At 36.2% G+C, this 24,441-nt stretch overlaps 1 protein-coding gene across 1 annotated transcript; it reads left to right on the top strand.

The window, feature by feature from the left end:
• Positions 1-448: 448 nt before the first annotated feature.
• Positions 449-24,152, top strand: LOC114757305 (protein SABRE). The gene is made up of 23 exons (XM_028946309.1): positions 449-828; positions 2,018-2,129; positions 3,065-3,319; positions 3,793-4,049; positions 5,426-5,648; positions 6,361-6,531; positions 6,627-6,704; positions 7,532-7,810; positions 8,236-10,329; positions 12,306-14,136; positions 14,345-14,484; positions 15,885-16,241; positions 16,424-16,542; positions 17,929-18,178; positions 18,732-18,956; positions 19,853-19,992; positions 20,106-20,178; positions 20,816-20,917; positions 21,262-21,444; positions 21,625-21,957; positions 22,056-22,223; positions 22,486-22,834; positions 23,440-24,152. The coding sequence occupies exons 1-23, from the start codon at positions 767-769 to the stop codon at positions 23,541-23,543; spliced, it is 7,905 nt and encodes a 2,634-aa protein (XP_028802142.1). The 5' UTR covers positions 449-766; the 3' UTR covers positions 23,544-24,152.
• The last annotated feature ends 289 nt before the right edge of the window (positions 24,153-24,441 follow it).

Genomic DNA, 24,441 nt, shown 5'->3' with positions numbered 1-24,441 from the left:
ACTATTTTTATTCATCAATACCAATGTTTTTCTTGCGAGCTATAGTTGCGATTAAGATTGTATGATTGCATCGGATAACTTGCGTTAATCATGTGTGGAGGCTACTTTTATATATTAATAAAAGCATAATTTTTTAATGCTAAAGTAATTCTAATTATTCCTTCAGTTCAAAATATAAAATAAATTTTATTTATTTTTATTTATAAAAAAATTAGTTAAAATTAATTTAAAAGACAAGTATTTTTTAAAAAAATTAAACTCTTTTAACAATATTTAACTTATATTTTGAAATCATTAACCGAATGAGGTTATCCCCCGGGGGAGGGGGGGGGGCTGGCGTTTATTGATTAGAAAAAGGTCATCACTCATCACGCTGTCTCTAGGCTGTGGGCCTGTGGCCTTGCGCGCGCTTGGATTTAATTTCCCGGCTTTCACTGGTCACTGAGAATAGCTGCTTCTCTCTCTGTCTCTTTGAATTTTGATGACCGAGCACCTCACGGGGCGGATCTAAGTGTAAGACAATCAAAGTTTCCGACCGTGACGCCCTTGAAGACCAAGTCTGATTCTCTTTACACCATTATCATTTCCAAAAATATCCGGGGGCTTAATTTTAGGATTTGCATCATTTCGCCATTAATGTCTGCGTTGCATGCATTCCGCCATGAAGTTATGCGAGACAAGCCTGTTGATATTTCATATGTTGGAATTTCGAGAACAAGGTTGATATCACCCCTTTGTCGGAGAGAAATTGCTGTTCTCGTTCAAAATGCCATCGTCTTTCTTCGTTGGGTTATGCCTACTTTTCATTATCATCTGGATCTTCTACACGTAAGCCCCCGATGCCTCCCTCCTTACTGGTTTCAAGTTTTTTCTCCCTGGTTTTCATGTAAACAAGCTTAATCTAAAAATCTCGTAGTATATTTAGGTTTGGGAGGCTGGTACTGATAAATTGAAAGCTTTGTTTGCCCGAGGAAAATGTTCCTCTTGTGAATTTTGCACTGGGAGTGGGAGCTGCTCAGTTGAATAAATAATGATGGGAAACGGGGAACCGATTAAGTATATTATTCAATTAAACATTTAGTCATGAAAAGAGACATCAAGGGAAGTATCTCTGCCTTCCATTCCACGCTATAAAGTTCGTTTCACTAAGTGCTGCTGATTTAATGAGTTTCTTGAAACGTTTGAGAAAGGTGCCTTTTGTTTTTCCGTCTTTCTTCAGCTAGTTGTATTTATTGCCCATCGGAATAGTTGAATAATTTTGGAAGTTGTACTACTCCTACTTCTACTACCACTACTATGCTTAGTTTCTATAGGAGAACAAAGCATTGGTAGAGTCCCCTATCTCCCAGAAAAAATGCTGTGCATTTGGTTGAACCATGGTGCCATAATCATTGGCAATTGAATCTCCCCATTGCACAGTCTTGGGGACTAAATTACTTTCTTAGCTTTGTTGTGGATTTCTTTCTTCTTTTATTTTGGCGTTTAAAGTGCAGTGCCATTATCTTTAACAGCAGAATTGCTCCATTGCATTGTCTCTGGGACTAAATTACTTTCTTAGCTTTACTGTGCATTTCCAGTTGTGTTTTTCTTCCTTGAAGTCTAAGTCCTGTGCCATAATTTTTAGCAATGGAATTGCCCCTTTGCATTGTCTTTCGAACTAAATTATTTTCTTGGCTTCGCTGTGCATTTTTTTTTTTTTTGGTATCTTGGCATAGATGGGATAACACATTTAAACTCTGAAATTACTGGTAAAAGTCCTCCAGGCCTTCTGGACAGATTCAGTGTTTATTGTCAATACGATTAGTCAACAGAAAAAATAGTTTACAGTTAGGCAAAACAGATGTCTACATGCCTTCGCATTAGAAAAGTACGCAGTGTAAACATGAGGGAAAAAGCCTGTGAGCTTGGCATAAATCATTTCTTTATTCCTTTTCTTGAAGTGGTAAGGAGTTTGGTTTTATCATGCTTGCAAATATATCCTTTGCTTTTTAATTTTTTCTGACCTTTTATTTTACAGATTTTTTTCTACACTTTTGACTTTCATCTTGAGCCAAACCTTGGGAGCATCTGTTGGATTTCATATTGGAAGATGGAATTGTTTAAGAGATGTGGCGTTGAAGTTTAAAAAGGTTTGCCTTCATTTATTGCCTTATCTCATAATAAGAGTTTTGAAGGGCATTTGGGTATTTATCTAATCATCTTATCAGATTACTAAAGAAGAAGCAAGGTTCACTTTGGTTAATCAAACGTCATTACAATGAATGAAGTAAAAACTTGATGTTTAAATCAAGTTATCCTGCATAATTTCTACGTGTGTTCATTATATATTTGATTTTTTGCTAGCTTATTTTATTTTTATTCCTGTTCCCCTCTCTACCTGATCAAAACTCGAGTTAAAATTACCTTGTGTTTCACAACTCTTTTCATTTCTAACAAGATGGTAATAAACCTTAGTGTGGTAAAAAAAAAAAAAACAATTTTTTACTTACAATTATCAATATGTATAAAAGTAAGATGGGATCATCGTTTCTGTTATACTCACCTCAATTTCTGTATTTTAAAAAGACTCACCCTGCACTGCAAGTTCCAATTTCTGTACCTTCCTCTTAAAAAGTTTGATTATTCCTGTACAGTGCACAGGTGCTGTTTTAGTTTTCATATAAAATTAAAATGTTATCACTATTTTTTTTTAATTAGTGGTGCGTCTTTTTAAATTAAAAAAATTGCTTGTTGATTGAGTTGTCTTTAGTCCCCGTGCTCTTTCCTTTGTTTCCTCTCTGTGTTGACAAAATTTTGTATTTCAGTGTATTTCAGAGAAATCCTTATTATAGCTTCTACCATTGTGCCATATAATTGTTATGTATTGTCTCTTTCAGAGATATTACTAAATGGATTGTGGTCTATCTTTGCATTTATTAGTTATTAATTATTTGATTTTTCAATTACAGCCCCAGTCTGGGGGATCCCAGTTTAAATCCTGTTCTATTTGGATGTGATGTTTGTTTTGGACTTCCTTTTTTAAGGTTTCATTGCAATATAACTATTTGATTTTTAACATATACAGGGTGCTGTTGAATCTGTATACATTGGTGAAATTAAACTCAGCTTATGCTGGGCGAGTTGTTTTTCCCTTCCAAAGTTGCAAGTATTACTCTGTGACTTAAAATGTGTTTTGAGGTCTTCAAACAAAAGCCATGGAAAAACAAAAAGAAGGAAATCCCGTTCTTCATCCCAATCTTCAGGCAAGAGAAAATGGATGATGGTTGTCGCCAATATTGCAAGATATCTGTCACTTTGTGTGAGAAGTGTGGTTCTGAAGGTACGCACCTCATGGCATGTTTTGCTTATTCCTGTTTTCCAAGGGTTTATGTACATTGTTCTGTATTTATGTGTTTTTCTTTGTTAAATGTTCTGATTTAAGGGTTTCTTATCTCCACCAATTTGTAGTTTCTTCTCATTCGAATTCAAATTTTATTTTTTAAATGAAAAGATAGTGCTAATAAATTTATCACGAGCATTGCATGTTGTAGTGGCTTTTCATAATATAAATTGCATTATAAGAGTAGTTAAAAAATAGTATGTTGTGATTAGTTGTGGAGTGAGGACACGCCGGTACAGTTTTTGATATCTTTAAATGTAATGATTATTTTGAGAAGGAACCACTTATTACATTTAATCCAGTAACCACTTATTACACCAAACTAACTCACATTTTGTTTTCTTTTTGCTTTTGTTTGGTTTTATGTTAGAATCTTTTCTGAGGTGTTTGGAATTCTCTATTAAATATTGCAGACACCAAAAGTGACTGTTGAAATCAAGGAATTGAATGTGGATGTAACAAGAGATTGCAGATCCCAGTCAAATTTATTCTTTAGGATAAATTTAGGACTGATTCATGTTCATCAGTGCATTAGTGGCAACCAATCATCCGATACTAGTGCTGGAGAATGCAGTTCATCAGGCCAATCATCCATTGCCACAACAGAAATGTCTTCTGCTCCTTTTGTCTGTGAGCAATTCTCCATCTTGTGTGAATTTGGGTGTGATAGGTACTTTTTCTACCCTAGAAATATCTTTTTGATTTTCATTTTGCTTCAGTAGTGGTTAGATAAAAGAAGTTACTTGTGCGTGGTGGCGGCAAATGGTTGTTTGGGTGGGTTTGAAGTTGGGGTAAAATATGGATGGATCAAATAGGATTCAGGACTAAGCAACTATTTATGAGTTACTTAATAGGTCAACTAACAACCCTTGACTCTAGAGAAAAAGCTAAATGACCCATAACCTGCTTCTAGGTAAACAATATGCGTATGTGTGTCTGTCAATTTGTTAATTATTTATTGCAATCTTTCATTAATTTCTTAAAATAATTTTATAACTAATCATTGATCTAATTTTATTCTTCAATCATTCAATCAAAACAATAAGTCTTATCCCATTAAATGAGGTTGGCTTTGTTAATTGCATGAAGCTATTGTGTTTTTAATGGTCCTAGAGTATATCTTGCTCTTGTTTAATATTTTGTTATGTTATAGAAAGAGAGGATGAGAATGTATGCAAGTAGATGATAATGAAACATATAATGGTTTAATGGTTACTCATGGGTTGATCCCCTAAAACCCACACTCTTTTAATGATCCAACCCATTTAAGTTTTAAACTAAATGGCTGGGATTAGTTGGGTCAAAATGGATTTGGAGAAAAACAGGAGTTTTCAAGAGATAAACTTCAACTATAAGGGTAGATTCTTGCATAAATTTTGCAAATCACCGATTGTGTGCTTAACTAAACTAATAGAAGTAGTTGATTGCTTTAACAATGTCCAAAAGGGGACTGAAATTTGAAGAAGCCATTCAATTCTCAGTTTCTGTTATTTTGGCATGTAATTGGCACTCCATGTGTGCCTGGGATTTTCCCCATCTATGGGAGCCGTCAAATGAAATTTCCTTCTTAATTTTTGTAACTGGAAATCTGTTTTAGCATTAGGGCCAAGGATTTCCAGTCTAAAATTGTTGGCATTGATTTCTCAGAGTTATCCTTCTAAAACTTTTGGCATTGATTTCTTTAAGCACATGGTAGGTGGGCCCGTGTTCTTCCATGCTACAAGACCAAAGGGCTTTCACATGAGAGGTTGTTTTAAAGATTATAAGTAACTTATGCTTAGTAGGTTGGGTTTTGACACACTACTTATTTTTCTCCCCTTGAAGGAGGGCTATTCTTCATCTACATCATTCATTCTTATTTTATCTCTGGCTGTTCCTATACAAGTTTTTTTAATTGTAAACATTATAAAAAGGTCGTCATGGTTCATCCTTCACAGTGGGCTTTATTTGATTTAAATTTGGACACGTTTGTTATCTTCCTTTGCTAGACCCTTTTTAAAAAAAAAAAAAATCCTTTTATAGCCACTGAGTTGCTTATGGACATAGGGAAGTGGGCATTACTATTAAGAATGTGGGCATCGCCATGGGAGAAGTTGCTGTGAATTTGAATGAGGATGTTTTTTTGAAAAGAAAGAGTTCAGGGGAATCTTTTCCGGGCTCCAATGATATTATACAGTCAAGTGATGATTCTGTGGCCACAAATAAACTGTCAAAGAACCAGAAAGCTCTTGCTGCAATTTCCAAATACGCGATGATGTTTCCTGAAAAGGTAAGGAGTTTTGATATACTTCCTATCCTTAGTATTTTTTTTAATTGGTAAGAGAGACAGGGACTACAAAGTTGAAAGATATAATATATCCTCGTCAAGCAATTAAGCAATGGAAATGGCTTCTGATGGTAGTAAGAGAAGGAAAATGAATTTTATGACTCGTGATACTTAGGAAACTGTACAAAGTCACCAGCTTAGATCATAACGGTTAATTTACTGCCATAAAAGAAACCTCAAATGTATCCAAAGGAAATAATGAATTGGCAAGTGCACAAAAGTGTATCCAAAGCAACTCTGTACAGCACCAACTTCAACATTTAGCCACCTAACAGGGTCAGCAACGCAGACAAAATATAAACTCCTGATCAAACACAAAAAGTGTGTGCAACCAGTATCTAAACAGCCAGACAAATTCTGAAGCTGAGCCAGCAACAGTGCACTAACACACCAAACTACTCCCACACAACTTTCTTGATTTGTTTTAGATATATTTGTTGCTTATATCTTCTTAAGATATCCTGCAAAACAGCAAAAAAATCTTCAAGGTAGTTTTAATATTTTTCATCTAGAAAAAAACAGATTTAGCATGTGTTTGAAAAACCCTACTTCTGCCAAAACCACATACAGGAAAATAGATACTCTGTTAATGTTTCTATTTATGGAAAGGGTTAAAAAGAGTCTTAACGTCAACTGTTTTAATTCTTATTGATAGGTCAGCTTCAATTTACCAAAGCTGGATGTGAAATTTGGGCATCGTGAACATGGTCTTTCTGTTGAGAATAATGTCATTGGAATGCAATTGGAAACCACTAAATTTCGATCTGCTTCCAACAATGGAGATTGTACACGCCTTGATTTTAAACTGGAGTTTAGTGAAATTCATGTATGAATTTTGATTGCTGACTTTGGTGAGACTCTTGAGATATTTTTTCTTGTTTTTTCTTGCTGATAAGTTTTCATGTCTTATTTTTGCTACAGCTTCTCAGAGAAGTTGGTTCTTCCTTCCTGGAGTTATTGAAGTTAGACGTGGTTCTTTTTGCACATGTCCCAGTACAGGTAAGTTATCTGCTGTCCGCATAAGCATCTTCGTATGACTCCATAACTGGTCTGCCTTTGAATCTACCTAAGAAAAAATTTGCTTGACAATTAGATCAAGAACTTGACCGGAAATCTTTATAGAGAAATTTATTGAAAATCAAGTGGCAATTGAAGTCATATCACCATTGATAATCACCTGGAGATTTTGTGGCTTTCACTTTTTTTTTTAACACAAGATTATATGCTATCACATCGTTTGGCAATTATATTGTAATATCTACCAGAATTTGTTGCTCCTGAAGGCTCCAAGTAACATAATTTTAGCTCAATATAAAAGAGTTTTAATTCAGATAGATAGCCTTTTGAAGCTTTAACTTTATGATCTACAGATTGGCTTCTTTCTGGTTTCCAGCTAATGGTCTTTCCAATGTGATTTCTTTGTGGATTTACAAAGGAATTGTAAAGCTCTTTGAGCTGATGAATATTTCTTTGTTTTTGGAGGACTTGTCCTCGGTTTTGTTTTGCGCTATTTTTCATTAAAATACTTTATTTGTTGCAGAAAACTGCAATTCTTTATCGTCTGAGAAATTTATTAGAGGTTTAGGAAAAATACAGGGGCAGAGTATAAGATTCCTCTCAAACAGATACAAAGCCAATCTAAGTCACCCTAAAGGAAAGGAAAGATGCTGGAAAACTGCAACTTTTAAATGTGATTTTGACTGGTTTTCTCATATGCGGACAAGTTGTGTAATCTCATTCTTTGTTATAGTCTTCTTTTTCTTTTTCTTTTTTTCACGTTCTGTGAGCCAACTTATTTTTCTTGGGACATTTATTTTTCTCTACAGCCCATCTTGCCTGTTAGAGCTGAAACTAAAATTAAGCTAGGGGGTACAAAATGCAACATATTATTGAGCATGTTAAAACCTTGGGTGGTTCTTCATTCAGCAAAGAAGAAAAGAATGGTTCTTGGGGAAGAAGCTTCTAAAGTTGTTAAGCCACAATCAAGTAGGGCAGATGAAAAGTCAACAAATCAGGATATCAAGACCATTGTGTGGACGTGCAATTTTTCAGCTCCGGACATGACATTGATGCTTTTCAATATGGCTGGTTCACCAGTATATCACGTGAGTATTTTCTTAGAAATGAATCCTTTACTGCAAATGAGACTTTCCAATGTGATATTTTCTTATATATGCGTATATCCATATGTACGCATGTGTAAAATGAAGTAACCAAAAAATGGTTTGAACCTTGAAACTCTTTGCCTTAGGAGTTGAAGTTTTCAAATTTATCGACCAGTGGATTTTTCCCCTTCTGAAGGGATCATTAATAACTTCATAGGATCCCCTTCTTACAATGTCTGCTTGGATTTTAGATTTGGAATTTGAGGCAGAAAGATTATTCTTAAGTGTTTTGAGTGTTGGGAGTTTCATTTTTAATTATAGAGTGTACAGCATTTGGATGCAGTTATACTTATTAAACTTATTTGTTTATTTTAATATATTGCTTGGTTAAAAATATTGATTGTAAAACATCCATCTCCTGATAGGGCTGCTTACAATCATTAGAGCTGTTTGCAAACAATGTAAACGCTGGGACTACAGTAAACATCAATCTTGGTGAGCTAAATTTGCACTTGGCTGACGAATATGAAAAATGCATGAAAGAAGGCATTTTCGATGTGGAGTCTAGCTCTGACTCCATTATGCACATAGCGAAGGTTAGTTTGGATTGGGGTAAAAATGACACAGAATCCTCTGAGGATGGTTCCAAGGGTAGGTTAGGTTTCTCTGTTTTAGTGACCCATATGGCAGTTTACCTAACTCTCAAGCGTGTAGAATCACTTGTATCAACGGCATTATCCTTTCAAGCTCTACTTAAAAACCTATCTGGCTCAAAGAAAAGAAGTGAGAGCCCTGGGCATTCATCAAAATCTTCAGGAAAGGGAATTCAAATGCTGAAGGTTAATTTTGAGTACTGTTCATTGTATGTTTGTAGTGAGACAGGCTTAGAAAATACAAGTGTTTCAGATCCCAAGCGAGTTAATTATGGTTCACAGGGTGGTAGAGTTATAATTAGCATGTCAGCGGATGGTACCCCACGCAATGCACAAATAATGTCCACAATTGCAAGTGAATATCAGAAACTGAAGTTCTCTGTTTCTCTTGAAATCTTTCATTTAACTTTGTGCGTGAACAAGGAGAAACAGTCCAAACAGTTGGAACTTGAAAGAGCGAGATCTATCTATCAGGAATATATGGAGGAAAGCAGGCCTGTTACAAAGGTTGCATTGTTTGAGATGCAAAATTCTAAATTTGTCCAGCGTTCAGGTGGCCATAAAGAGATTGCTGTCTTCTCTCTTTTTAGTGCTACTGATATTACAGTGAGGTGGGAGCCTGATGTACATCTATCACTAATTGAACTTGTCCTGCAGCTGAAGTTACTGGTACACAATAGGAAGCTTCAGGAGCTTGGGAATCAACACATGGAGGGTGCATCAAATGGTGGAGATGCTATTTCAAAGAGTGAAATGGAATCAGGACATCTTGAGAAGAAGAAAAAGAAAGAAAATATTTTTGCTATTGATGTGGAACTGTTGAACGTATCTGCTGAGCTAGGAGATGGAGTTGATGCCAGTATTCAGATTCAATCAATTTTCTCTGAGAATGCTCGGATAGGAGTGCTCCTTGAAGGTCTTATGTTTAGCTTCAATGGGGCCAGAATCTTCAAGAGTAGCCGCACACAAATTTCACGAATTCCTAGAGTTGCTGCAAGTGAAACTGACGCAAAAGGGGCTGTAATCACAATATGGGACTTTGTAATTCAAGGTCTTCATTGTCATGTTTGCATGCCACACAGATTGGAACTTCGTGCTATTGATGATGCTCTTGAGGATATGTTACGAGCTCTAAAGCTCATTATTGCTGCTAAAACTAATATTATTTTCCCTGTGAAGAAGGAAAGTTCTAAAGTTAAAAAACCTAGTTCAAATAAACTTGGATGCATAAAATTTTGCATACGTAAGTTGACTGCTGATATTGAAGAAGAACCGATCCAGGGATGGCTTGATGAACACTATCAGCTTTTGAAAAAGGAGGCCAGTGAGCTAGCTGTTCGGTTGAACTTTCTGGATGAATATATATCAAAGGCCAAGCAAGGATCAAAACCTACTGATGCCAATAACTCTTGTCAAGAAAGGAAGATTTACTTTAATGACATTGAGATTGATATGAAAGATTCTTCAACTATTCAATTCTTGAGAGAAGAAATGTATAAGCAGTCATTCCAATCATATTACAAGGCATGTCAGAACCTAGTCTTATCGGAAGGATCGGGTGCATGCAGAGATGGGTTCCAAGCCGGTTTCAAGCCTAGCACTTCAAGGGGGTCTCTTCTCACAATATGCTTGCTGGACTTGAATTTGAGCTTGACAGAAATTGATGGTGGAGATGATGGGATGATTGAGGTTCTGAAGGAGCTTGATCCTATCTGTCGTGAAAATGATATTCCATTTTCCCGACTGTATGGGGGAAATATTCTCTTAAATGTGGGTTCTCTTGTGGCAAATCTTCGGAATTACACACTACCTCTTTTTTCTGGAAGTACTGGTAAATGTGAAGGTTGCCTTGTGTTGGCACAGCAGGTAATATCAAAAGATCTCTTTGTTTCCTTTCTTCCATTCATGCCATCTCATTTACTCAGATTTCAAAGTCCAATTAGGGTTAAGTAGAAGATTCCATTTATATATATTATATATAAATATAGTCATGAATTTAAATATTGGATCTTGTAGATTTTCAAAGGGCAATGAAGACTCATTTGAGTTAGAGCCCGGTAGTTGCCTTTTATATTATTTTTTGCTTAAGGAGGACCGTTTGTTTTCTTTTATGTAATTTTATTATTCCCTCCTCTCATAGAAATTGACATAAATGGTTTTTGACTTTGTAATTTATCTCTGATTATGTTGACTTCGTCTTTGAAGATCTGGTTATTATAATTTCCCCTTTTGCTTTGGTTAGCCTAATATATTTGATAGATGGGTCTCTTATGGACTAAATGACATCAAGGTATGAGAGTTTTAATGTATAGACTATCTTGGTTTACTTGTCAGCGGTTCTAGAAACTATTATTTTCATTAGGCATCCAATAATCATCCTCAATAGTACTAAAGTACAATGGGAGGTTTTAGAAATTTTTATCAAGTAAACTAAAATTTGACATTGATTTTGTTGAAGGTGATTTACATGCATTTATGGGTGTGTGACTTAGTCATGTGTTTGTTCTGTTTTAATTTAGTCTGTTATTTTTCCCTCTCATGTTTTTTGCAGTGATAGGAATAGGATTTGAATTTGATTTATTTTGCTTTGTGGCCTTTCTGAGATATCCAATATGAGAAAAACAGAGGTTGAGGCTCTGAGTCGGCTCAGAATTTGACTAATTTAAGGTCGTCCAATCCTTTGTTTAGAGGAGTATAAATTTTATATAATTTAAAAATCTTCTCTTTTAACGTTCTCTCCCCTTTGATTGTAAGGACTGAGACTGGAGAGTGAGATGGCTGCTCAGTGTGTGTGGTGAACTAATGGTAAATTAGAAAATCAAACATCATATGTAATTTCTTTTGGGCGAGAGTATTTTGATTATCCAACATGGATTTTTTTTTTAATTGCAAAAATTTTAAAGCTATAAGTACATACTCGCAGTTCTCTAGGTTCAATATAAGTAGTGCTAAAGCCAAATTGCACGATTTGGTATTAAAAATGTGCAATTATTTGGAAAAAGCAAACAAGGGATACAATTTACTTTTGGTAGTTGTTGCAAAACTGTTGAAAACACCTGAGTTGATAATTATGGCTGTTATTCTTTTATGCTTTGGTCTGTGGTCAGATGCTGGGTGAATATTTTAGTTTATGCAGTTAGAGATAAATATAGCTATGGGGATAATTGAGGTCTACTTTTGCAGGAAAATTTTCTTAAGGAATAAAGAGATACAAAAATAGGAGAATAAGAATTCTCCAAAAGCAAACTCAAAGAAGAACAGCAACATAATTTTCTTTTAAAAAAAAAAGAGTTGAAAATGAAAATATGCAAGCAGCCCAATGTTGTTGCAAATCTGTGGTAGAACCCCCTTGGAAAAACCTTGAGCAGAACACCAACTTGGGGACAGAACTAACTACTATTCTAGTTTCCTTTCCCTCAACTTCTGAAGAGAGAAAGGAAAACGCTTGATGTTTCTCTCATTTAAAAAATTCTGCTTAATCCCCGGTGCTTTAGCATCTTCCTAAACCCGTAGATTTTAGCAAAAGAAAATGTCCATTTTAGGACATACCCAATGTTCCCCAAAACCTGCAAACACTCTACTTCACTGACATTACAGTTGCTTGACAGTATAAGCAAAGGGTTGCAGAAGGTTCTGAACTATCCAAACACTTGATAAATATATTGGGAGAAAAGATTTTATGTACATATATTTATGTGTGTTTTGCATGCTTGCATCTGCGTGTTTTGTTATTTGTATCGGTTAAACTGAAGTTCAAATTTCTCCCTTGCCGAATCAACTAGAAAATGTTCAACCTAAAGCTGACAATTCTTCATTATTTACCTCTGCCTTACTTTAATCAGGCAACTTGCTTTCAACCTCAAATTTCTCAAGATGTCTATGTTGGGAGATGGAGGAAAGTGAGCATGCTTCGATCGGCTAGCGGTACAACTCCACCAATGAAGACATACATGGATTTACCCATACATTTTCAGAAAGGAGAAGCATCATTTGGAGTAGGTCATGAACCAGTTTTAGCTGATGTAAGTTATGCTTTTACTGTGGCCCTTCGGAGGGCAAATCTAAGCGTTAGGAATCCAGGCCCACTTATTTTGCCTCCAAAAAAGGAGAAGAGTTTGCCGTGGTGGGATGACATGAGAAATTACATTCATGGAAAATCTTCCTTGTGCTTTTCCGAATTAAAATTGAATGTTTTGGCAAGTACAGATCCTTATGAAGAGCATGACAAACTCCAAGTTGTGACTGGACCTATTGAAATTCACCAGTCTGATGGTCGTATATTTGTATATTCCAAGGATTTTAAGGTATTAGTGAGTAGTTTGGAGAGTTTGGCTAATGGGCAGGGTTTTCAGCTTCCAGCAGGTGTTTCTGGTGCATTTCTGGAAGCCCCAGTCTTCACTCTTGAAGTTACCATGGACTGGGGTTGTGATTCTGGCACTCCCCTAAATCATTATTTATTTGCACTACCAGTTGAGGGGAAGCTTCGTGACAAAGTATTTGATCCCTTTAGATCAACTTCTCTTTCCCTCCGCTTGAACTTCTCTCTTAAAGGCTTGAATCCTTCACCAGATCAATCCCCACCTTCCACTGCTAGAGACGGTGCTGAAGGAGATTATCCTGTAAATGATCCTCTGCAAAAAACCCAGAATGCTTCACCACCTTCGCCAACAGTGAATGTTGGTGCTTATGATCTGGCATGGATTACTAAATTCTGGAACTTGAACTTCATCCCTCCACACAAATTGCGTATGTTCTCTCGTTTTCCTCGTTTTGGAATCCCAAGATTTATTAGGTCAGGTAATTTGTCATTAGATAGAGTGATGACTGAGTTTATGATACGCTTAGATGCTACACCAACCTGTATAAAGCACATGCCTTTTGACGATGATGATCCAGCCAAAGGGTTGACTGTAACAATGACAAAGATGAAGTTTGAGCACTGTAGTGGTAGAGGCAGGCAAAAGTATACTTTCGAAAGCAAACGTGACATTCTTGAACCTGTTTACCTAGGAATTGATCTTCATATGCCCCAGGCATTTCTAAGTAGAGAAGACTGTCCGAGTATTGCAAATGCAATTAACATGACACAGAAAAGCTCACATTCAGCATCTGTGGACAAAAGCCTCTCTGAAAAAGGTTGCATGCAGAAAAGCTGTGGTGATGGATTTTTGTTGTCCTCCGATTACTTTACTATCAGAAAACAGTCCCCAAAGGCTGATCCTGTTAGTTTACTAGCCTGGCAAGAGGCAGGAAGAAAAAATGTTGAGAAGACGAATATACCATCTAGGTTTGAAAATGGAGGTGAAAGTGAGCATATGCTGTCTGACCCAAGTGATGATGACGGGTACAATGTGATTGTAGCTGACAACTGTCAGCGTGTGTTTGTATATGGTCTCAAGCTTTTATGGAATATTGAGAACAGAGATGCTATTTTGTCCTTTGTTGGTGGCCTATCCAAAGCCTTTGGACCTCCCAAGCCCTCGCCTTCTCGGCAGTATGCCCAGAGGAGATTACTTGAGGGAAACAAAAAGAATGATGGGGCTGAAACCTATCAATCTGATGATGGTAAGAACTCTCTCCCTGGGAGCACTGCTGATTGTTCCTCTTCTCAAGATACACAGACTTCTGGATCTCTTGCACCACAAAATTCAGTTGAGGTGGATGTGTCATCTGGTATGTTTAATGTGCTTTAAGAAATTTTAGTAAGTGATATCAATTTAGGTGTGCAAATTAGTTTAGTGACTGATAGCAAAAGAGAAATCACTGCCATTTGTTGCAGCAAATATTATTCCTGTTTGCAGGATAGATAATTCTTATTGATTGAAATGTTCTTCAGTACTTGATTAAGAGGCTTGTTCTGCTCTTTCTGGTCTGTTGCCAGATAAAAATGATGATTTAATGCCAGTTAAAAGTGATCTGTTGTCAGTTAAAGATGAAAACAAAGATGATTCAGATGGGACTCGACATTTCATGGTGAATGTTATTGAGCCGCAATTCAATCTTCACTCAGAAGATGCAAATGTAAGTTTAAAACATGCTATGCATTCAAAACTGAATTCCCCCTGGCAGTTCTCAGGTTATATACACTGATTGTTGTGCTTTACTAATGGCTGGAACTTGATTAAAATAATTTTCTTTTCTCTAGCCTTTGATTTGTCAAGAAGATCCTCTTGCCAAAAGATGCAGACACCTTTTAGATTTCTGTTTCATTTCTGATGTAGATGCCTATTATACTCTTTTGCATGTTACTATTTTATTCTCTCTTTTCTGATATTTAGTTATGTTATTAATATGCATAATCTAATGCCTTGTTATTACCGCTGGAGATTTCTTATTCTTTCACTGCTCATTGTGTGGGGCAGTGGATTATCATTTTGTTGGTGTATTTTTTAATTTTTAATGGCTATAATAATTTCCCTCTGAAAACAGTTGGTAATGCTGGCCATTCTTCTGGACCAAACATTCAATTTACTAATTTTAAGGGTTTGCTGTCAACTTCTTTGAGTTTGTGGATTGTTTGATATTCATGGTAAACTTCCCAGATTCAATGGATTTTAGGTGCTAATGTCGTCTCTGGAAATTAAGCCTGAAAATCAGTATTCAATAGCTTCCTCTGCATGTTCTTTTCACCATGACCTGCCACGGGTTTAAAATCGAAAACTAAAGATTACCTTTTGAATATTTATCCAGCTAAGTCTATTCACCATTTAATATGAATTGAGAATCAGCATAAGATGCATATTCAAGATGTGCACTGCTGAAGTACCTGTGCTTATTTTTTAGGCAATGATGTTGCTATTTCAGCTTCCTTCCTTGTGATACTTCATTTAAACTTATAAGCCTTTGTCAAATTTCTTTGGAATAGCTTCTCATTTATTCTTGGTAGCAGATTATCTGGTGTTTTTGGTTAATGCTAGATGTAGGATGCGCTCCCTCAACCAGGAATGGTTTCTTTTGATTAAGTACAGGGTAGAACTATACGGAAGAAAACGCTTTATGATTATTCATTATCTATTCTGCTCTTTGGTGTATTTGACTTGAGCGAAGATGCTCATATCTTTAGCAGTTCTCCTCACTTACTCTAGATTGAGCTGGTGACAGAATTATCTATTTCGCCCTCTATATGGTGTTTGGTCCATGGTCTCTTTGGGGTTGCCTCCTTACATATTTGCAAAGGGACTCATTCTTTTGATGTTTTTGTCTTTTCTATGTCATCTTCGACATTTTTGCCAAGGAGGATATCTTATCCTTTATATATATGTTTATGTATATATTTAGGTTGCATTTTGTCAATTGAATCTGCTAAAGTTTACCTCATGGATACTTTTCTGTTTGTCTTGTAATATGTGATATGTACTTTGATACATTTGTAGATGTCTTCTATTTGTGCTTGCTGAGTCACCTAATTTCTTGCTAAACAGGGTAGGTTTCTGCTTGCTGCTGCAAGTGGCCGTGTTTTATCCCAGTCATTTCATTCAGTACTTCATGTTGGATCTGAGATGATTGAGCAAGCTATTGGAACTACAAATGTGCCTAGTGCTGGGTACCAACCTGAAATGACTTGGTATAGGATGGAGATTTCTGCTATGTTGGAGCATGTGCAGGCCCATGTTGCACCAACAGATGTTGATCCAGGAGCTGGAGTGCAGTGGCTTCCAAAAATCCGTAGAGGCTCCCCAAAAGTAATGCGAACTGGTGCTCTTCTTGAGAGGGTTTTTATGCCTTGTGACATGTACTTCCGATACACACGGCACAAAGGTGCAACTCCAGAACTCAAGGTAACCTATACCGTATTGACGTCCTGGTCTTGAATATAACCCCACATCACGTATTTTTCCAAAACCAATGCATGTATTTCCAGACATGCATTTCTTCACGAAGCATGTTTCTCTAGTTCTTTATGTAACACATGCTTTTTGTTCTCAATATTTATATCAACTGCTTATTTTAACCTCTGCAGGTGAAGCCCTTGAAGGAGGTCACATTTAATTCTCATAATATAACGGCAACTATGACTTCCCGTCAGTTTCAGGTCATGTTGGATGTATTGACCAATCTTCTCTTTGCACGCCTTCCAAAGTGAGGATAGCCCCTCTATTTGCCCTTTCTCTAAATTGAACCATTATCTTTCTCACTACCTCTAACTCATGAACGTAGTGATTCACTCCATATGTCAGTACTCGTTATCTGCATCATGCCTTCTCTATATTTATAATGTTTACTAAGTAAAAGAACCAATTTGTAAGAACTAGAGGAAATTACCTCTACCTAGGTGAAGAAATCCTCAAACCTGAAAGAGTGAAAAATTGCTAGCCCTATAAAGCCTAATAGGTTTGAAAGATACGTTCAATCTCTTTGCATATCAAAGAGGTCCCCTGATCATTTTTTTAAAAAAAAATAATGTGCTGAGCATAATTCTATTCAATAAAACAGTTAAAGTAGAAGATATATTGGAGATGCATACATTGTTTTCCAACTAGGAAAGCCACAGTTCCATAGATCATACACCATCACAAAGTTTTGTTTCCTTCCTCATTATCAAACCTATTAAATTCAATAAGGAGAAATGTTATAAGGTATTAAGACACCCAGACTCTTGCCAAACATACGAAGGAGCTTATTCTCTACGTATCTTACTACTGCAGAGTGGATAAATAAATGGGGCAAAATGTTCTGAAATTTGACCTTTGAAGGAATTTTAGAATTTGAAATTGGCTTATCAAGAAAAAACCTTTTTCACAAATGAGTTGAGGATAGAAATTAGAACTTGCTAGAAAGAAATCATAAAAATCAAGATCTAATGCTTTGATATCTTGACTAGAAGAAAAGGGAACAATTCAGTGAAAGTTGGAAGGGAGAAGCCTCAAATTCTGTCAATACAAATTTTGGAAAAATGTGAATTCCAAGAATGATTGGGATTGTCCAAGTTAAAGAAATAAATGACGAAAGAATGATGCAGATATACAGCCAATAAACGTTTCTGTATTTATATTTTAGCAGTTCACTCATATGTAGACATCAGTAGTTGCAACTGTCAAATTTTATCATGTCATGTGAGCATGATAATTCTTATCAAGCAACTAGTACGGTCAGCTTATGTGGAGAGATCAAAACAGTATTTCTTTTTGGGTTTTATTTATAAACATTTGCTTGTTCTCAACCCTTGAAATACTGATTTTGCGTATGACGTGACTTAAGACAGGATGATTAGCTGTGATTTGAATGCTGCAATATCATCTGTAATTTACTTTGTAAATTGTGCAAAACTATTTTACCTGTCATATATGTTTTTTCCCTTGAATTTGGTTATAATTTGGATAGACATTGTCTTCAAATATTATTAGGTAATGTTTTCAAGTCTTATACTACTTAAACATGGTCTCTTTTATCCCTGCAAAAAGGCCAAGTTAAAAATTGTATGCTTTGTGATGATATTTTCTTAACTAATTATTGTACACAACACAGGCCTCGAAAAAGTAGCTTATCATTTTCTGGTAAAGATGATGAAGATGTTGAGGAGGAAACGGATGAGGTGATCCCTGATGGTATTGAAGAGGTAGAACTTGCAAAGATCAACCTTGAACAAAAAGAGAGGGAGCAGAAGTTGATTCTTGGTGATATTAGAAAGTTGTCTTTTTCATGTGATGCGTCTGGAGATTCATGTCCAGAAAAGGAAGGTGAGCTGTGGATGATTGCATGTGGAAGACCAGTGCTGGTAAGATACCCTTTAAACAATACTTTAATGGATGTGATTAAACAGATTGAGTCCAATTTTAGCTGCTTCTTCTCTATATCCATAAAAAAGGAAGGGCAGCTTTACATTAGCGTCCTATCAAATTTGGCTAAATCTTTCTTGATACCTCTGAACTTTGATTAATGGTTTAAAAAATTATACTCAGTTGTCTTTAATTACCTTTCTGTCAATGCTGTTAACGTTTTGTACAACCTAAGATTTATTTTATTTTTACCATGACAGAAAAGACTGCATTCGATCTTGTCTTTGTATCTTTATTGATGCTGCTCAACTGGGGCATCCCATGACAATTTATGGTTTCTTTCATTGTTGCTGTTTCTATCATCTTGGTTTGGTTATTAGCCTATCTTGTAGGGGGCAGGATATTGTGATTCTCATTGCATTTTCTTATTCACTATGACTTTCCATTGTTCTCTGCATGCATTGAGACGTACCATCTACTTTTTTGTTCTATGCATCTTTCTGTAATATGACAAGGTTGCATGAGTAATCAACGGTAGTCCAACACTGGCAGGTGCAAGGATTGAAGAGAGAACTTGTAAGTGGGAAAAAATCTATGAAGGCTGCATCTGCATCATTAAGGATGGCTCTGCAGAAAGCTGCACAGCAACAGATTTCGGAGAAGGAAAAGAGCAGAAGTCCTTCTTATGCCATGCACATATCATTCAAAATTAATAAAGTTGGTTGGAGCATGCTGCTTGATGGCAAATCTTTTGCAGAATTTGAGATTAGTGACATGGTAAGAATTTAATATTTAACAAACAAATTTTCTTCTTACTCAGTATGACATACTGTTTAAACATTTGATCTTCACCACATTAACTCTAATTTAATATATCTATTAGATGGATTTTGCTCCTCTTAGATGCAAGTTTTGCTTGTGAGAGTAAAATACGGCCGGAAAATTGCTGCTGATGAGAAAATTGTTTCTCTTGCTGCTCCCCCCCACCCCCTTCCTTTTCTCTCTTTTCTGACTACCACTATACAACAACACCTTATTTCTTGTACATGTGACGAGGGATCATTGACTAATTATCGGCTGATAATTTCTCTTCCCAGAAACGCTCTCTGTTTAGTTTTTCTGTTCATCATCCTTGATACGTTTTCAATAACTGTAAGGGATATCAGTCGTCGTGGTGTTCATTTGAAAGCATGAACTTTTATGGTAATGGTGACTTGGTCCTGACATGAAATCAAAGCCTTTATGACCAAGATGTTGCGGGTCCTTTAAATTAAGTGTCCTTGGAGTGATCCTGTAAATCTACTGCGACATTGTTTGCCTAAGGCCATGTTTTATGAAGCCCAAACCTTCTAGCACCTATGCAAGAAAAGCCACTAATTGTCAGGATACAGCTTTCATTATTTAAAGGGGAAAAAACATTATGGCTTGACTCTGCATATTATTAAACACAGGTATTTGAATAACTGTGTTTCAATTTGTAAAGGGGATCTTGCAGATATCTGTGTGTTGGGGCCTCATGATTGTTCAAGTTTCTTTGTGCGATGATGTTATCCTCCACTGTTCTTTGATTACATTGTTGCTCGCAATTCATCTTGCTTAGTTTCTTAGTTTGCTTCTTTGGAGTCTCGCCTTGTAAGGCATGCTAATTTAGTTTCATTTTCCCAACATCTTAGATCTATGACTTTGATCGAGATTACAAGGATGTGGGTGTTTCTCGGTTTACAGTAAAATGTTTGGTCATCAGAAATTGTCTGCCTAATGCCAAGTGTGATATGCTTTTATCAGCATGGAATCCTCCACCTGAATGGGGAAAGTATGTAAACCTTGCCTTTTTCTACAATTTATTAAATACTTCCAAGTTTTAGGTTTTCACTTCTTCTCTGTATTTCTGATATTGCATTTTTTTTTTTTTTTGGTTGTTTACAGAAAAGTCATGCTCAGACTAGATGCAAGGCAGGGAGCTCCAAAGGATGGAAATTCTCCCTTCGAACTTTTCCAGGTAATTGTTTCCTTTGGTAAGCAGACGTCCTAATCTGCTAATTACTTGAAATCCTATGCATTAAAAACTCTGAATGAGATGTATGAAAAATTTATGAAGCAGAGCCGTTTGGTTTTTGATAAATCTTCAGATGTGGAAGATTAGACACTATGCGATTTGGACATTTCACAATGAGTCAGCCATCATTTAATCTAGGTTTTTTGGTTTCATTTGGTTGAAGGAGAAAGCAGAACCACTGAAAAGAAGTTCATGCCATTGTATTTGCTTTGTGAATATGTTGTGATTTTTCAGTAGAGCTTCTATGACTTTCCTAATTCTTTATATCATGTATTGTTTAATTAATACTCTCCATTTTCCTGCAAAATTATGCCATCTACTTTGATAATATTTGGACTTCCATTCAGCCATCACTGTCGATCATTTGATCTTAATTGAGCTGATCACATGAATAAGTTGACGCAGCTATGATAGTGATCAATTTTATTTATTCCATTTTATAAAGAACTGCAAACCTGTTAGAAGTACATTAAAAAATCAGAACCAGAGATTAAAACATCTTGTTATTAATATAGCATCTGCTTGGAGTATTGAGACTGGTGCCTTTTATTTCGTGATATGAATTTCGTTTGCATTATAGGTAGAGATCTATCCCCTTAAAATCCATTTGACAGAGACAATATACCGAATGATGTGGGGTTATTTCTTCCCAGAAGATGGACAAGATTCGCAACGCCGGCAGGTTAGTTGATAAATTTAAATTTTTTATTGCCTTCAGAACCAAAGCTTAATTTATAGATATTTGTAGTTAAAATTATGGTTAGTTTATGGGTGCTGAAATTACATTTAGTTTAAAGAAGTGCCTTATCTTCAGGGGCATTTCTCTGTCATTGCATTTTATTGTGAAACATAATTGTTTTAGTGACTTCTCTTCGGTCTTCTATGCATGGTTTTTCTTCACTTATTCTTATTGGCCTTTTTTTTTTTGAGCAAAAATTATTATTGGCCTTTTAATTTGTTGTTCTTTTTCAAGATTGTTCTTATTTTCTTAAGAAAATCTGTTATTTTGTCCATAAAATAATGCAGGAGGTCTGGAAGGTTTCAACCACTGCTGGTGCAAGACGTCTGAAGAAAGGTTTGGCAATCCAAGAAGTTCCTGCTCCTAGCAGTCACTCAACAAAAGAGTCCGAGATTCCATCCAAATCTAGCATCTCTGCAATGATATTTCCTGTTACAAGTGAGCCAACGGTTCCTGCTGATTCAACCCAAGTGAGGCTCTGACGATATTTTTTTCTAGATGACTAGAATAGAAAATGTGAATCACGGAATACGTTGGTTTGGAGAGTTTGGGCAAAATATGTCTTTTTCTTTTTTGTCCTTTTTCCTCTTCATGTGTTATTAGTCGTTTTAATGCATTATCTCATGAGGAGTTTTGTGACGTGCTTGCAGGCATCCAAGTTGCAAAATGTCACAGAAAACCCTGGTACTGGTTCAACCCCTGAGTTGCGAAGAACATCTTCTTTTGACAGAACATGGGAAGAAACCGTTGCAGAATCTGTAGCCAATGAACTTGTCTTAGAGAGTATCTCTTCCTCGAATAATAGCCCATTTGGCTCTGTTGAGCAACAAGATGAAGTCTCTAAGAATTCATTAAAAGATTCCAAAGTTGTCAAAACTGGTCGATCATGTGAAGAGAAAGAGAGAAAAGTGGTTAAGTCACAAGAAGAGAAGAGATCTAAGCCACGAAAGGTGATGGAGTTTCATAACATCAGAATTAGCCAGGTTGATAGTTTTTTTAACCCAATGGTGAAGCTTTATCTACCATCACATATGTCACAATAATTCAGGTTTCATCTGAGTGTTGTGTATATTTCTTGTAGGTTGAGTTATTGGTTACATATGATGGATCACCATTTGTTGTGAGTGACCTGAAATTACTGATGGATCAATTTCACCGAGTAGAATTTACTGGGACTTGGCCAAAACTCTTTTCACGGGTTAAGAAGCATATCATCTGGGGAGTTCTGAAGTCTGTGACTGGAATGCAGGTTGATGATTCACTTGTTTCCTGTTTCTTCTCATTTTCTTGTTAATGGTTACATTCTTTAATAAAGCATTATTTTTACGTCACAAAAAAGAAAACATTATGTTTGACCTTACTGAAAATTTGAGTGCGAGGCCGCCATTTTAGTGCCTCTTATATGGCTCTTAACCAATCAAGAAAATCATTATTAGTTATGGAGTTTTGCGTCATTAACTTTTGCTATTAAATTCATTTAAATATTGTTTTTCCTTTCATGGATTATGTAGGGTAAGAAATTCAAAGACAAGTCCCAGGCTCAGCCTATTGGAGCCAGCGGTCCTGAAGTTGACTACTCAAGTGACAACGAAGACCAGGCAGGAAAATCTGATCAGTACCCATTTAAGCGTCCAAGTGATGGAGCAGGTGATGGATTTGTAACATCCGTCAAAGGACTATTTAATACTCAACGTCGCAAGGCAAAGGCATTTGTTCTCCGAACTATGAGGGGTGAAGAAGATGTTCGCGGTGATTGGAGTGAAAGTGATGTCGAGTTCTCCCCTTATGCTAGGCAGCTCACAATTACAAAAGCTAAAAAGCTTATTAGACGGCACACTAAGAAGTTCCAATCTAAAAAAGGTTTGCAAGTTTCACTTTTATACAACTTATTACGGCCTAGTTTTTCATTGTGATCAGACGATAAAATTGGACTGCAATTGAATGGAACCTTGTGATGATGACAATAATTTGGAGGCCGTATTTTAGTATGCAGTGGTGCTTTTACCTTCCACATAAAGATCGTCATTTGAATGACTTTGTTTTGTGCATCCCCTTACGTTGGCTGAATATCCTTCAAACTCGTTGTTTTGTGTTTAATTCTTTTGTTTTAGCCGTTAAATACCATGAATAAACAATTGGGATTAATAGGCTTCTTGTGTTTAATTTTAAGCAAACTCCCATTTTTCATGTGTATATGATTGTTTGTCCATCGTCTCTGTCCCCAAGGATTTACCCGGCTGAGGTGCATGCCGTTAAATTTCTCCAACTGGTTGTATGTTGTCCAGGCTTAATCAACTAATCTTCGCTGTGCCATGTTTGGTGATTCTCAAGTCACGCAACACACCTTTATCTTTTCTTTTTCTTTTTAACTTGTTGACCCCTTTTTTTTTTTTTTTTTTTTACATCTCTAGTACAATCACTTGTTGAATATCGTAAATTTTGGCCGAACTTCCATTCTCTTGCAGGTTTATCCGCCCCAACCGAGTTGCTTCCATCATCTCCAAGGGAGACGGCTCAACTAGATAGTGATTCCTCAAGTGGATCCCCAATTGAAGCCGTTAAAAGTTAGAAACATTTTTCCAATTATCTAGAGGAATTTTTCTCCTCGAGTATAAAGCACGCTTCATCCGGACATTTCATGACTCTAGAATGGGAGAAATAATAGCTAATCGTTCTCGATTGCCAAGTACCTTAGACGAAAGAGTAGAAAGTCACATCTTCAGAAGGGTACCTAGAAATCTAGAACGTTATGAATGAAGAGTCATCTCTGTTAAAGGTATGTGTATTCTCTGATGATGTCAGCCTTGGTCGTTAGTGATAGAACCCCGTGATTATATCTTCTTTACCAGACTGGATGAACTCAGCCGCAGCTGCATATATATTATCTGTCTCTGGCATCCGGTACTACTTGGTCAAATTCGAGTATTACTGGGAGGCTCCGAATGGGGGGTTACCTAACTTCTCTGTAGCTTCGGAAAATTGAGCATTTTGGGCTTCACAAATTAGTTAGAAATAGGATCTTGCAGGTCGGCTTATGTAATAACAAACATGATTCGAGAACCCTTCAAGGGTGCGAACTCACGGTGGGATAATGCAGGTCCATTGCATGGAGATGAGATTTTGGAACTTTTAACTATTCACGCTTATTAATATTAGTCCTCATTTCCGTATATTTCTCACATCAATTTGAAAAGCTAAATTGTCATTTCCACACTCGGAAGTGAGCATAAAATTGCGTTATGTTCAAACGCTCAGGAGCGCACAGATAAAACGAGACGTAGATCCTCCAGTTTTTTGAAAACGTAAAATCCAGATGAAATTATTTAATATTTAAGGGGGAGTTTGGATACTCTCTATGATCAATTAAAAAAAATATTTTTACACAAGACAATTTTTTTTACATGTTTATTTTGGAATGCACAAAATTAATTGCAAAAGGTTAATCCAAAGACCCATTAATAAAGATC

The sequence above is a fragment of the Neltuma alba genome, unplaced genomic scaffold (assembly GCF_004799145.2).
Source record: "Neltuma alba isolate B1F8T4 unplaced genomic scaffold, ASM479914v2 tig00010592_pilon, whole genome shotgun sequence".
In the NCBI taxonomy this organism is placed as follows: domain Eukaryota; kingdom Viridiplantae; phylum Streptophyta; class Magnoliopsida; order Fabales; family Fabaceae; genus Neltuma; species Neltuma alba.
The sequence above is the reverse complement of the archived record's forward strand: the minus strand, read 5'-3'. Positions and strand labels throughout refer to the sequence as shown.